The sequence below is a fragment of the Balaenoptera acutorostrata genome, chromosome 8 (genome assembly GCF_949987535.1).
Source record: "Balaenoptera acutorostrata chromosome 8, mBalAcu1.1, whole genome shotgun sequence".
NCBI lineage: Eukaryota > Metazoa > Chordata > Mammalia > Artiodactyla > Balaenopteridae > Balaenoptera > Balaenoptera acutorostrata.
Window position 1 is genome coordinate 14910212 of NC_080071.1, and position 15181 is coordinate 14925392.

At 36.4% G+C, this 15181-nt stretch overlaps 1 protein-coding gene across 3 annotated transcripts in view; it reads right to left on the reverse strand.

The window, feature by feature from the left end:
- Positions 1-3579: 3579 nt before the first annotated feature.
- STAM2 (signal transducing adaptor molecule 2) overlaps positions 3580-15181 on the reverse strand; it is a 58034-nt gene continuing 46432 nt past the window's right edge. The window contains exons 13-14 of one of the 3 annotated variants that reach the window (XM_007183080.3): positions 13695-13864; positions 3582-6798 (exon numbers count right to left, since the gene is read on the reverse strand). In XM_007183080.3, coding sequence (XP_007183142.1) covers positions 6567-6798; positions 13695-13864 — 402 coding nt within the window. In that variant the 3' untranslated portion in view covers positions 3582-6566. Of the gene's footprint in view, positions 6799-13694; positions 13865-15181 lie in introns of all 3 variants that reach the window. The other 2 variants (XM_007183079.3, XM_007183081.3) reach the window with 2 other exon arrangements.

A 15181-nucleotide genomic window follows, 5' to 3' on the forward strand; every position in this document is an offset into this window, starting at 1 on the left:
CAGAATGGCTCACTCTACATTCATTCCTAATCATCTTCTTTCCTGCCTACTCTATATAGAGGCTGGAAAGCAAAATACTCACTTTCCCAGACTCACTTGCCGTTAAGGGTAGCCTTTTGACACAGTCCTGACCAAAGACATGTAGGCAAAAATCCCTGGGGGAGGGTTTCCCAGGAAAGAATTATGATAAAGATTATTTTTGTCTGGGGTTCTATGTCCCATTTGTAAAGTTTAGACAATGTACTTTTCACAACACTTGTTTGAAGTTACTTGGAGGAAAAAAAAATTTTATGTGACAGCTAAAAACCACCTCTACATTGACACCCAACATATCTGTTCATGGACTACCTGTTCACCGCTGGGAGCTATATCCTGACAAGATAGCACTGATTCCCCTTTAGGTATGTGACAGAAGTGATCAGATGAGGATAAGGCTGTCACCTCTTAGAACTGCAAACTATACAGCTATGTGGTTGATGCATTGCAGTTGGAGGACTTAGGTTCTAGAACTGACTACCATTAGAGTATGTTATAGCAGTGTCAAAAAGTAGCTGGTGAAAGAACCGTCTCTTCAACAAATGGGGACAACTGGATACCCATATGCAAAAGAATGAAGTTGGGAGTCCTACCTCACATCATGTACAAAAACTAAATCAAAATGGATCAATGACCTAATTATAAGAGCTAAAACCATAAAACGCTTAGAAGAAAACAGGAGAAAATCTTCATGAGCTTGGATTTAGTAATGAACTTAGATATGACACCAAAAGCACAAGCAACAAAAAAATAATAGATAAAATGGACTCCATCAATATTGAAAACTTTTGTGCATCAAAGAACATCATCAAAAAAGTGAAAAGACAACCCACAGAATGGAAGAAACTAGATCTAAGTCATGTATATAGTAAGAGTCTAGTGTCCATAATATATAAAGAACTCTTACAACTCAATAACAACAAAAGACAAACAATCCAATTAAAAAATGGGCATAGGGCTCACACAGGTATTTTTCCAAAGAAGATGTACAAATGGCCAAGCACAAGAAAAGATGCTCAACATCATTAATCATTAGGGAAACACAAATAGAAACCACAATGAGGTACCACTTCACATCCACCAGGAGAGCTATAATTTTTAAAACTAGGAAATAAGCGTCGGTGAGGATGTAGAGAAATTGGAACCCTCATGCACTGTTGGTGGGGGCGTGGAAGTCTGGCAGATCCTCAAACAATTAAATACAGAATTACCACATAACCCAATAGTTCCACTCTTATGTATAGATCCAGAAGAATTGAAAATCGGTACTCAAATAACATGTACACGCATGTCCATGGCAGTACTATTCACAACAGCAAAAAGGTGGAAACATCCCAAGTATCCATCAACAGATGAATGAATAAACTGTGGTATATGAACCTCATACATTATGGTATATGTAGAGATGCACCTCAGAAACTTTATGCTAAGTGAAAACAGACACAAAAGGTCTAATTTTGGGAGGTGGTGGCTGCACACTATAAATGTACTGAATGCCATTGTTCATTTCAGAACGGCTAATTTTTTTTTTCTCATTATCCTATCAAGCATTGTTTACTTTTTTTTTCACACACACACACACACACACACACACACACACACACACTGTATTTTATTTTTACAAGAGATAAATAGACTGACACCAAGCATTGTAAATGGATGACCACAACAAAAGCAACAATGATTCAGAATGGCTAATTTTATGTTACATGATTTCACCTCAATTTTTTTTTAAAGGTAGCAGGCTCCCTAGACCACATGTAATTAGTAGAGGTCGCTGACTTGCTGTAAAGGTATTGGAAAGTCTTTCTTTTCCTCATTAGTATATTAAATGGTATAAAATAAGAACACAACTCCATTCTTCAGTAGCCTTTCTGGGGAATATCCAATCCAGTTTTCTGGTTTCTTCTTCTGTTCCTCTGCTTGCCTTTGAACATTTCTCCTTTCGTTCAATACCCACTACTCAAGATAGAGGAGAAGAGTGAATAGTAAATGAATAAGCTACAATCTTGTTAACACCTCTGGCATAAAGAAAGCAATAATTTAAATGTAGATTTTTTTAAAAAATCACTAAAAATGGGATTATGGGATTATGGGATTATCAGGGGTCTTAGTTTCATTTATCCATGCAATTTCATTATAGTTTGGAAGAGATAATAAAAGATTGCTATTGGGCTACAAACATTTGTCTCAGAACTCTTGTGACAATTTTAACCAATCTTGTAGAAGTTTGGAATGCTTGGTATTCACATTTTGCTGTACACTTTTATCCAAGTTCATTAGTTTCCTAGTGCGGCCATAATAAAGTACCTCAAACATAGTGCCTTAAAACATTAATGTCTTCTGAGTTTTAGAGGCTAGACATTTGAAATCAAGGTGTCAGCAGGGCCATGTTCCCTCTGAAGTCTCTAGGGAAGAATCCTTCCTTGCCTCCTTCAGCTCTGGTGGCCCCAGGCAGTTCTTGACTTGTGGCAGAATAATTCCGATCTATGCCTCCATCTTCACATGACTTGCTCGCTGTCTCTGTGTCTTCTCTTCTTATAAGGACACCTGTCATTGGATTTAGAGCTCATCCTAAATCCAGGATGATCTCATCTCAAGATCCTTACCTAATTCCATCTGCAGACTTTTTCCAAATAAGGTCACATTCTGACATTCTGGGTGAACATGAATTTTGGAGGACACTATTCATCCCACTACTCTACATAAGCAACCTAATTTCTTTTTTTGACACAGTAAGGTTTTTTAAAAATGCAAACTCAAATTTGGCTTGGTAAAATTAGAATAATTCTTCTGCAGAAAACTTTATTAAAAAATAAATCTTGGGGCTTCCCTGGTGCTGCAGTGGTTAAGAATCCGCCTGCCAATGCAGGGGACACAGGTTCGAGCCCTGGTCTGGGAAGATCCCACATGCCGCGGAGCAACTAAGCCCATGCGCCACATCTACTGAAGCTCACGCACCTAGAACCTGTGCTCCACAACAAGAGAAGCCACCGCAATGAGAAGCCCGCACACTGCAACAAAGAGTAGCCCCCACTCGCCACAACTAGAGAAAGCCCATACACAGCGATGAAGACCCAATGCAGCCAAAAATAAATAAATAAAATAAATTTTAAAAAAAATAATCTTTAACCTTCAAACAAAAATAAATCAAATTAACAACAAAAAAAATCAAATCCCTAGAATTGAGTCCTCCCTTTACTTACTAAAACTGATGTAAGTAAATAAGAAAAATGTTTTGTTTTTTTTTTAAATTAATTAATCAATTTATTTGTGGCTGTGTTGGGTCTTTGTTTCTGTGCGAGGGCTTTCTCTAGTTGCAGCAAGCGGGGGCCATTCTTCATCACGGTGCGCGGGCCTCTCACTATTGCGGCCTCTCTTGTTGCGGAGCACAGGCTCCAGACGCGCAGGCTCAGTAATTGTGGCTCACGGGCCTAGTTGCTCCGCGGCATGTGGGATCTTCCCAGACCAGGGCTGGAACCCGTGTCCCCTGCATTGGCAGGCAGATTCTCAACCACTGCGCCACCAGGGAAGCCCCAAAAATGCCTTTTGACAGAAACAAAGCATGACAGATTGGTGCTATATTATTTACAATTTATTATTTACAAAAATAACTTCAGCTTTCTCATCATAATGACAATTCAATAAATCCTCTCCTAGAAGTCAGGGGCCTTGACACTTACAATTTTTACTAAGAAAAACTTGCTTTTTAAATCTTTAAGCCATAATTTTTTTTAACATCTAATAATCAATTTTTTAAAAATTTGGACAATGAAACTATAACTTATCTTCAAAAATTTACAGTGAAATTTGTTACGTAGTCAAGTATCAACTCCTAGTTGATAAATATTGTAATTATTTAATGTTCAGGTAATTTTATAAACAAATTACCAAATTACAAGACAATATTGATAGACCGTACATTTTTCAAACTATAAGAACATATCCTACTTTATATAGTTTAACATCCAGGGGAAATTTTTCCTACATTAGTGAAAATTAATTTTATTATAAATTTTCAGGAATTCTTTCTAATGTACCAAGATACAATATGAAAAAGCAGAAGTTATTTTTATTTTTTATATAAACCTATGAACCTAATGTAGAAATCTGATGTTAGACAATTCCTTTGGCAGAAAACATTTAATTATAAACAGGTCTTAAATACAATCCATAAGATCACGAAAAAGAAAGAAAAATAACAACCCTGTATTTATTAACACCAAAAATATCATCTCAGTACACAGATTTAATAACGTTTTTATACTATCAACAACCTGCAACACAAAATTCATTACAGTATGGCAAAAATAATTTTTAATTTAAAAGGGAGAAGAAACTTCTGGATGTATAAAATTTCACAGATGAATGCCAATATACACTATATACATGTTGCATGTTATATCATTACAAAACTACATTAGGTGAACTTAAATGGCAGATCCCGATTTAGTGGGTGTGCAGTATTTATTCTACTTCAAAGACTTACACAGAATTAAGCTTTTACAACTCAGATCACAATTATACATGAATTATTTACACAAACATCAAAATAACTTTATTAAATATTGTTTGGGGGGAAAAATAAGATTTTCCATATATATGCAAACATTAATTATTATCAAGAGCAGCTTTGTAAATGTTTTTTATGTTTTGTTTTCTTTAAAGAATAGAAGATTCATTTCCAAAAAAGTAAGGTGCCATTTTAGAATTTTTTGTAAGTATATAATTGAATTCACATAGAAGGAAAATACTGGATAAAAAACAGAATAGAGACATGAAAGGTTAAGTTTCTTTCCAGTTACTTGTACCTGAAATAAGACAATGACAGAAATTGGGCTTTCAAATACTGCTTGTTTTTCCCTTTACATGTAGACCAAGTGGTATACATAACACTATTTTGTTCTAATATACAGTTTCTTTGAAAAAGGAACATACTTATAATCAAATTTCTGTAACTACATAAATGACAAAAATTTCCAGAGTACTGTCTTCAAATGGATTCTTGGTAGAAAGATTAAGGGCTTTCTTTAAAAAACAATATAGAAATCTTGCTTCCATGCAAATTAACATTTTTTTTTTGGCGGCTTGTCGGATCTTAGTTCCCCGAACCAGGGAGCGAACCCGGGCCCCAGCAGTGAAAGTGCCGAGTCCTAACCACTGGACCACCAGAGAATTCCCACAAGTTAACTTTTTAAAAACAAAACTTATGTCCATTGTTTTTCCCCAGTCTAAATACCATGTATCTGTAAGCATATGTATTTGCATGTTGTGTTATCTAAAAAGTTGGCAGATGATGCAAATTTTTAGGAAAGAAAACAATCCTTATTGGTTTACTACCTAACTCCTAAAGTATGTGGAATCTATTAGCACTATAAACTCACTTAAAACATAGGCTTCAGGAAAACTGTCTTGATGGCTTCCCTATAAAGCCATTGCCTGTTATTATTCCACAGGCTCAGGATTACTTTTGAAAGGAATGGCCAAAATTTTCAACAGTCTAGCATACCAGTGGTACTCAAATCATCTCTTTAAAAGAACAACACATCAATAAAAACATACATCATCCACACTTGGTATATATATCACATCAAATTATTAGGAATGTCTCATAGCTCAGATTCACATATACTCTGTAAAAAGGAAATGCAGCATCTCTGCACACCACACTACAGGAAAACAAAACAAAACAAACAAAAAACCTGACCATACCTTCATTAGAGAATGGCCAAAATCACTTGAAAAGGTCATTAGTGGCAATTCTAAATGCCAAGGACCCTTGTAGGAAAAGAAATGGTTTTTTTCCAGGGAATGGAAATGTTTTGTGGGGCACTCCTCAGCCCACTTGTTGGCATGATTGGGAGACTGGCTAAATGCTTTATCACACAACTGCATTTACATCGTCTTCACTGATAATAACAGAAAACATTTTTGTTCCTCCCAAAGTGCTCTTGCTTCTGTAGACAATTATATGCTAATTATTACTCAACACACCACTGAGAGCACAACTGACAGTACTGCAAACACAACTACAATTTAAGAAGCCAAAGGAAATATGTAGGGAAGCTAAATGCATACACAAAAACATGTTCGCCTTTTAAAATAATGATGGGTGGGAAACTCTGAAAAAAAAAATACGCAGACAAAAAATACTTAAAGGTTTCAGTGCTCTCCCAATTATGATATTTTAGGGCTAAATGGTGGTTTCTTTATATGCTCCTATCTCATGTTGTTTAGTGTCATAAGGCTACTTACTGGTTGTCCAGATTTGTGTAGAGATTTGAAAGTAAGAAAAAACTAACTGGAAGCAACTTGAAGCTGCCTCTCATCAAAAATTTGACCTCAAATAAGTTGGGGCTGAAAAAACCTTTTATGGCCTATTAGAGTAAAATACGTTTCTGTGCTTTATTTATTCATGGGCCTTTTGAGCTGAGAAAAAATTTTTTTCTTCTTTTAATATTTTCAGATTACAATCACAAGGGTCGAGTAGTACACTTAGGAAGGCTTTCAAGAAAATGCTTGGTCTGTTTTTAAAGGAGAGGCTGCTGCTGAGGGTAATCTGTTTGCTGCTGTGCAACTGAATGAGCTGGAGCTGCCACCGCAAAGCCTGCCGACCGCGGCAAACTGGAAGTAGTGCTCTGGTGAGATGACAGATCCACAGACATCCCCATTTGCTGCGTGTAAGCAGCTGCACCAGTAGCTGACTGAAGGTGAGAGTTCTGATTCATGTAAGTAGGATTGGAAACAGTGTCTTGTCCAGCGCTACAAACAAAATTTTAAAAAGAAAACCATATTTACTTTGCATTATCTAAGTTACGGTCAGAGATCAATCATCATGATAAAATAAAAATGTCTTTTCCATCTCTTTAAGTTTATATACCTCTACTATTCCGATTATGATTTAACTACTCCAGCTATCCAATACTGTTAATGTAATTTTTATATTTGGGAAGAAGAAAGTACTCAAAAAGAAATAAAATATAGGATTATAAGGCCTATCTAATTCTCTTTTCTCCAAAATCTCTCACGGAAAACATTTAGAAATCTTTTGAGGAGATGCAGATTGTTTCTGATGCTGGTGTCCTTGGCCAGCTGCAATGAGAACAAAACCCTGGCTCAAGTACACCCTCGGCCCATTTTCTCCCTTCCCTCTTCTCTCGATCAGCACAGAGGAGACCACTATTCCTCACCCACTCTTTATACTTTCCTTTGGTAGGGCACTTTCAAAGCTGCCCTGGATAGCTTAACCTGAATTCCTACATAAAAATAATAAAGGCAGGGAGAACATGTAATCCACATAGGGTCCTGAATCTACCCTCAAAATAGTCCTGACCTATAGTTTACATATTGACACTATACAAAAACAAAACAAAACCCCCAAAACCCCACTAAGTTGAAAAGTCACACCAAATTGCAGGACTTTCATTTGTTCCTGTAATTACTATAGCGTATCTTTTAAAAGACATATAATTTTTAAATGCACCAAATACACTGCTTCAATATAGGAGGATTAATGTCTACACTCATCGAGTTTTTCTCTCTGTAATTCCTAGTGTCACCCAGGATAACAAAATTTTTACATTTTAACTTAATCAAACACCAATACCAATAGATGTATTTAACTTCCAGATAATATCTAAAATTTATACACATGGAATTTAAGAGTGGGAAGAGTTAGATAGCCTCAACCACCAGAGGGCAGACAGCAGAAACAAGAAAAACTATAATCCTGCAGCCTGTGGAACAAAAACCACATTGACAGAAAGACAGACAAGATGAAAAGGCAGAGGGCTACATACCAGATGAAGGAACAAGATAAAACCCCAGAAAAACAACTAAATGAAGTGGAGATAGGCAACCTTCCAGAAAAAGAATTCAGAATAACGATAGTGAAGATGATCCAGGACCTCGGAATAAGAACGGAGGCAAAGATCGAGAAGATGCAAGAAATGTTTAACAAAGACCTAGAAGAATTAAATAACAAACAAACAGAGATGAACAATACAATAACTGAAATGAAAACTACACTAGAAGGAATCAATAGCAGAATAACTGAGGCAGAAGAACGGATAAATGACCTGGAAGACAGAATGGTGGAATTCACTGCTGCAGAACAGACTAAAGAAAAAAGAATGAAAAGAAATGAAGACAGCCTAAGAGACTTCTGGGACAACATTAAATGCAACAACATTCGCATTACAGGGGTCCCAGAAGGAGAAGAGAGAGAGAAAGGACCAGAGAAAATATGTGAGCAGATTATACTAGAAAACTTCCCTACATGGGAAAGGAAATAGCCACCCAAGTCCAGGAAGCACAGCAAGTCCCATACAGGATAAACCCAAGGAGAAACACGCCGAGACACATAGTAATCAAAGTGGCAAAAATTAAAGACAAAGAAAAATTATTGAAAGCAGCAAGGGAAAAACGACAAATAACATACAAGGGAACTCCCATAAGGTTAACAGCTGATTTCTCAGCAGAAACTCTACAAGCCAGAAGGGAGTGGCATGATTTACTTAAAGTGATGAAAGGGAAGAACCTACAACCAAGATTACTCTACCCGGCAAGGATCTCATTCAGATTCGATGGAGAAATCAAAAGCTTTACAGACAAGCAAAAGCTACGAGAATTCAGCACCACCAAACCAGCTCTACAACAAATGCTAAAGGAACTTCTCTAAGTGGGAAACACAAGAGAAGAAAAGGACCTACAAAACCAAACCCAAAACAATTAAGAAAATGGTCACAGGAACATACATATCGATAATTACCTTAAACGTGAATGGATTATTAAATGCTCCAACCAAAAGACACAGGCTTGCTGAATGGATACAAAGACAAGACCCATATATATGCTGTCTACAAGAGACCCACTTCAGACCTAGGGACACATACAGACTGAAAGTGAGGGGATGGAAAAAGATATTCCATGCAAATGGAAATCAAAAGAAAGCTGGAGTAGCTATACTCATATCAGATAAAATAGACTTTAAAATAAAGAATGTTACAAGAGACAAGGAAGGACACTACATAATGATCAAGGGATCAATCCAAGAAGAAGATATAACAATTATAAATATATATGCACCCAACATAGGAGCACCTCAATACATAAGGCAACTGCTAACAGCTCTAAAAGAGGAAATCGACAGTAACACAGTAATAGTGGGGGACTTGAACACCTCACTTACACCAATGGACAGATCATCCAAAATGAAAATAAATAAGGAAACAGAAGCTTTAAATGACACAATAGACCAGATAGATTTAATTGATATTTATAGGACATTCCATCCAAAAACAGCAGATTACACTTTCTTCTCAAGTGTGCATGAAACATTCTCCAGGATAGATCACATCTTGGGTCACAAATCAAGCCTCAGTAAATTTAAGAAAATTGAAATCGTATCAAGCATCTTTTCTGACCACAACGCTATGAGATTAGAAATCAATTACAGGGAAAAAAACATTAAAGACACAAACACATGGAGGCTAAACAATACGTTACTAAACAACCAAGAGATCACTGAAGAAACCAAAGAGGAAATCAAAAAATACCTAGAGACAAATGACAATGAACACACGATGATCCAAAACCTATGGGATGCAGCAAAAGCAGTTCTAAGAGGGAAGTTTATAGCTATTATACAAGCCTACCTAAAGAAACAAGAAAAATCTCAAGTAAACAATCTAATCTTACACCTAAAGGAACTAGAGAAAGAAGAACAAACAAAACCCAAAGTTAGCAGAAGGAAAGAAATCATAAAGATCAGAGCAGAAATAAATGAAATAGAAACAAAGAAAACAATAGCAAAGATCAATAAAACTAAAAGCTGGTTCTTTGAGAAGATAAACAAAATTGATAAGCCATTAGCCAGACTCATCAAGAAAAAGAGGGAGAGGACTCAAATCAATACAATTAGAAATGAAAAAGGAGAAGTTACAACAGACAGCGCAGAAATACAAAACATCCTAAGAGACTACTACAAGCAACTCTATGCCAGTAAAATGGACAACCTGGAAGAAATGGACAAATTCTTAGAAAGGTATAACCTTCCAAGACTGAACCAGGAAGAAACAGAAAATATGAACAGACCAATCACAAGTAATGAAATTGAAACTGTGATTAAAAATCTTCCAACAAACAAAAGTCCAGGACCAGATGGCTTCACAGGTGAATTCTAGGACCAGATGGCCTCACAGGTGAATTCTATCAAACATTTAGAGAAGAGCTAACACCCATCCTTCTCAAACTCTTCCAAAAAACTGCAGAGGAAGGAACACTCCCAAACTCATTCTATGAGGCCACCATCACCCTGATACCAAAACCAGACAAAGATACTACAAAAAAAGAAAATTACAGACCAATATCACTGATGAATATAGATGCAAAAATCCTCAACAAAATACTGGCAAACAGAATCCAACAACACATTAAAAGGATCATACACCACGATCAAGTGGGATTTATCCCAGGGATGCAAGGATTCTTCAATATACGCAAATCCATCAATGTGATACACCATATTAACAAATTGAAGAAGAAAAACCATATGATCATCTCAATAGATGCAGAAAAAGCTTTTGACAAAATTCAACACCCATTTATGATAAAAACTCTCCAGAAAGTGGGCATAGAGGGAACTTTCCTCAACATAATAAAGGCCATATACGACAAACCCACAGCAAACATCATTCTCAATGATGAAAAACTGGAAGCATTTCCTCTAAGATCAGGAACGAGACAAGGATGTCCACTCTCACCACTATTATTCAACATAGTTCTGGAAGTCCTAGCCACGGCAATCAGAGAAGAAAAAGAAATAAAAGGAATACAAATTGGAAAAGAAGAAGTAAAACTGTCACTGTTTGCAGATGACATGATACTATACATAGAGAATCCTAAAAATGCCACCAGAAAACTACTAGAGCTAATCAATGAATTTGGTAAAGTTGCAGGATACAAAATTAATGCACGGAAATCTCCTGCATTCCTATACACCAATGATGAAAAATCTGAAAGAGAAATTATGGAAACACTCCCATTTACCATTGCAACAAAAAGAATAAAATATCTAGGAATAAACCTACCTAGGGAGACAAAAGACCTGTATGCAGAAAACTGTAAGACACTGATGAAAGAAATTAAAGATGATCCCAACAGGTGGAGAGATATACCATGTTCTTGCATTGGAAGAATCAATATTGTGCAAAAGACTATACTACCCAAAGCAATCTACAGATTCAATGCAATCCCTATCAAATTACCAATGGCATTTTTTACAGAACGAGAACAAATCATCTTAAAATTTGTATGGAGACACAAAAGACCCCAAATAGCCAAAGCAGTCTTGAGGGAAAAAAACGGAGCTGGAGGAATCAGACTCCCTGACTTCAGACTATACTACAAAGCTACAGTAATCAAGACAATATGGTACTGGCACAAAAACAGAAACATAGATCAGTGGAACAGGATAGAAAGCCTGGAGATAAACCCACGCACCTATGGTCAACTAATCTATGACAAAGGAGGCAAAGATATACAATGGAGAAAAGACAGTCTCTTCAATAAGTGGTGCTGGAAAAACTGGACAGCTACATGTAAAAGAATGAAATTAGAACACTCCCTAACACCATACACAAAAATAAACTCAAAATGGATTCGAGACCTAAATGTAAGACAGGACAGTATAAAACTCTTAGTGGAAAACATAGGAAGAACACTCTTTGACATAAATCACAGCAAGATCTTTTTTGATCCACCTCCTAGAGTAATGGAAATAAAAACAAAAATAAACAAATGGGACCTAATGAAACTTCAAAGCTTTTGCACAGCAAAGGAAACCATAAACAAGACGAAAAGACAACCCTCAGAATGGGAGAAAATATTTGCAAACGAATCAACGGACAAAGGATTAATCTCCAAAATATATAAACAGCTCATTCAGCTCAATATTAAAGAAACAAACAACCCAATCCAAAAATGGGCAGAAGACCTAAATAGACATTTCTCCAAAGAAGACATACAGATGGCCAAGAAGCACATGAAAAGATGCTCAACATCACTAATTATTAGAGAAATGCAAATCAAAACTACCATGAGGTATCACCTCACACCAGTTAGAATGGGCATCATCAGAAAATCTACAAACAACAAATGCTGGAGAGGGTGTGGAGAAAAGGGAAGCCTCTTGCACTGTTGGTGGGAATGTAAATTGATACAGCCACTATGGAGAACAGTATGGAGGTTCCTTAAAAAACTAAAAATAGATTTACCATATGATCCAGCAATCCCACTACTGGGCATATACCCAGAAAAAACCATAATTCAAAAAGACACATGCACCCCAATGTTTATTGCAGCACTATTTACAATAGCCAGGTCATGGAAGCAAACTAAATGCCCATCGACAGACGAATGGATAAAGAAGTTGTGGTACATATATACAATGGAATATTACTCAGCCATAAAAAGGAACGAAATTGAGTCATTTGCTGAGACGTGGATAGATCTAGAGACTGTCATACAGAGTGAAGTAAGTCAGAAAGAGAAAAACAAATATTGTATATTAACGCATGTATGTGGAATCTAGAAAAATGGTACAGATGAGCCGGTTTGCAGGGCAGAAGTTGAGACACAGATGTAGAGAACAGACATATGGACACCAAGGGGGGAAAACTCCGGTGGGGTGGGGATGGTGGTGTGCTGAATTGGGCGATTGGGATTGACATGTATACACTGATGTGTATAAAATTGATGACTAACAAGAACCTGCAGTATAAAAGAAACCAAACAAACAAAACTACTAATACTAAACTTTCATTGGGTTATTTGTATGGAAATATGTTAATATAAATGTTTCAGACATTACATGAAATTTCTAAAAACCTTACATGTTCTGGTATAATGTTATAAGTCATAATTCTAGTTATTACTTTAAAATGTATATCTCAGAAATAAGAAAAAAAAGATTAACTATGAGTTGAACCTGGATGATGGATACAGAAGAGTTCATTATACTGCTATTTTTGTTTATATTTTATTGTTTTTATTGTTTTCTATAATAAAATGTTTTTAAAAATTAAAAAAAAAAAGAAAAGAGTGGGAAGAGACCTTACAAATCATTACACATGACTGTACTGAATACACATTTTGTGTGGTTAAGCAAAGTTAACAGAAGACAAGACTTAAACATGTTTTTCAGAATAGAAGTTAGTATGAAAAATTAGACTACAAATTCCACAGCTCAAACACTTCTTTTTAAGAGTCAAAGTAACAAAATTTACTGATTTTTAGGAGTACCTGCTCCTAAAATATGTCTGGGACTACTTTACTAGGCTGCTTAGAGCACCGTGCTAAGTATACCCTTACAGGACCGAAGTACAGGCTTGGGTCCTGTAAGGGACAGTTAGCTTTATTTTGTCCCGGGGACCCAGACTATAAGCCAGGTCTAGGCACCATCTCAGTATGGGTAGCAAAGCTAAGACAGCACCATTCCGATTTCATGGGATCTTGAATGGGCAGTTCTACAACTTCATCTCAATAGCAAAAGAGGGCACTATAATTATAAAGAGAAGGGTCTAATTATTCTCATTCTGAAAATCTGTGAAAATTTAATGCATATAATTACAAAACTAACACAGCTCCCAAACACTTACCTTAAATACGGAGTTGGGGCAGGCTGTGTTGTCACTGAGGAATTCACATTTGGAGGCATCGATCTCAGTGGACCGATTTGATCTGGTCCTAGGCTGTAGCTTTGGGCAACAGTGACTTGGTGAATACTTTGACCCATATAGTTTGCACCATGTGGTTGAACTGGATATGTCTATTAACCAAAGAGAAAAGTTGACTCACTGATCTCCCAAACAACTACCTAGCAATACATTTAAAACTTTAAAAGACTTAAATGAAATAAAATGTTATACTTCTTTGGGAAGCAATCTGATTCTACCAGTCTATCCACCCTAGTATAAAAAGCAGAGCGCTTCCAAATCACAGTGCCAAATCTATGGAAATTTATGATTTACTTGTTCTTTTATTTTGCAGGGGGTTGAAAGGAAGGGAGGTGGTGTACTTTTAAGGAGCACGTTGGAATCCACCCAGGTTGCCTATTACTAAGTAACATGTCTTGCTGAAGAGCCACAGAAAACTATATACTCCCTTGAAGGGCAGCACAGTATCACTTCAAGTTACCATCAGAGAGATGACCTTCTTCACCCCCATCTCAGGGTGACTTATTCAATTTCTTAAGAATGAAACTTAAAAGAGTAAGTTGAAGAATAAATGGTATCAAGGCAGAGTGCAGGCCCTCTCTGCCAATGCCTCCTTCATCCTGCCTGCAGGACAGATAGGACAAAAGGAAAGAAGAACTATGGGTAAAGGAGATGTACTCTTAAGAAATAGCAAAATGGTCTAAGTCTCTGTGAATATTTATATGTGCCCTACTTAATTTCCAGGGTAACATACAGGATCTACCACCTGCTTACCAAATACAGCATCAAAACAATGCACGTTTAATAAATATCAATCGTTCCAGTTTTAAACTGAGCTCATTTTTAAAATTAATTTTTATTGGAGTATAGTTGCTTTACAATGTTGTGTTAGTTTCTGCTGTACAGCAAAGTGAATCAGTTATACATATACATATATCCACCCGTTTTTAGATTCTATTCCCATGTAGGTCATTACAGAGTATTAAGTAGAGTTCCCTGTGCTATACAGTAGGTTCTTATTAGTTATCTATTTTATATATAGTAGCATGTATACATCAATCCCTATCTCCCAGTTTATCCCTCCCCCCCACCCTTTCCCCCTTGGTAACCATGAGTTTTAAACTAAGCTATTTTTAAAGCAAATACCAATGACATGAAAATTTAGAATGCTAGAAATGCCAAATCAACTATGACATTAATAAGTACTATCATATTACCTCCTTAGCAGACACATAACAGCCCACTTACCACAGGCTGAGATGGTGGGAGTGGACCTCTTCTGCAGGTTAGGATTCCTGAGTGGCCTTCACAGATGCAGCTAATGGTGTGTTACGCTAACTTTTTTTAGTACGAACTTTTTTTTTCAAATTAGAATAGGAACTTTGAATATTTCAAATGCTATTATGCACGAATAGTACAGATAGCATCAT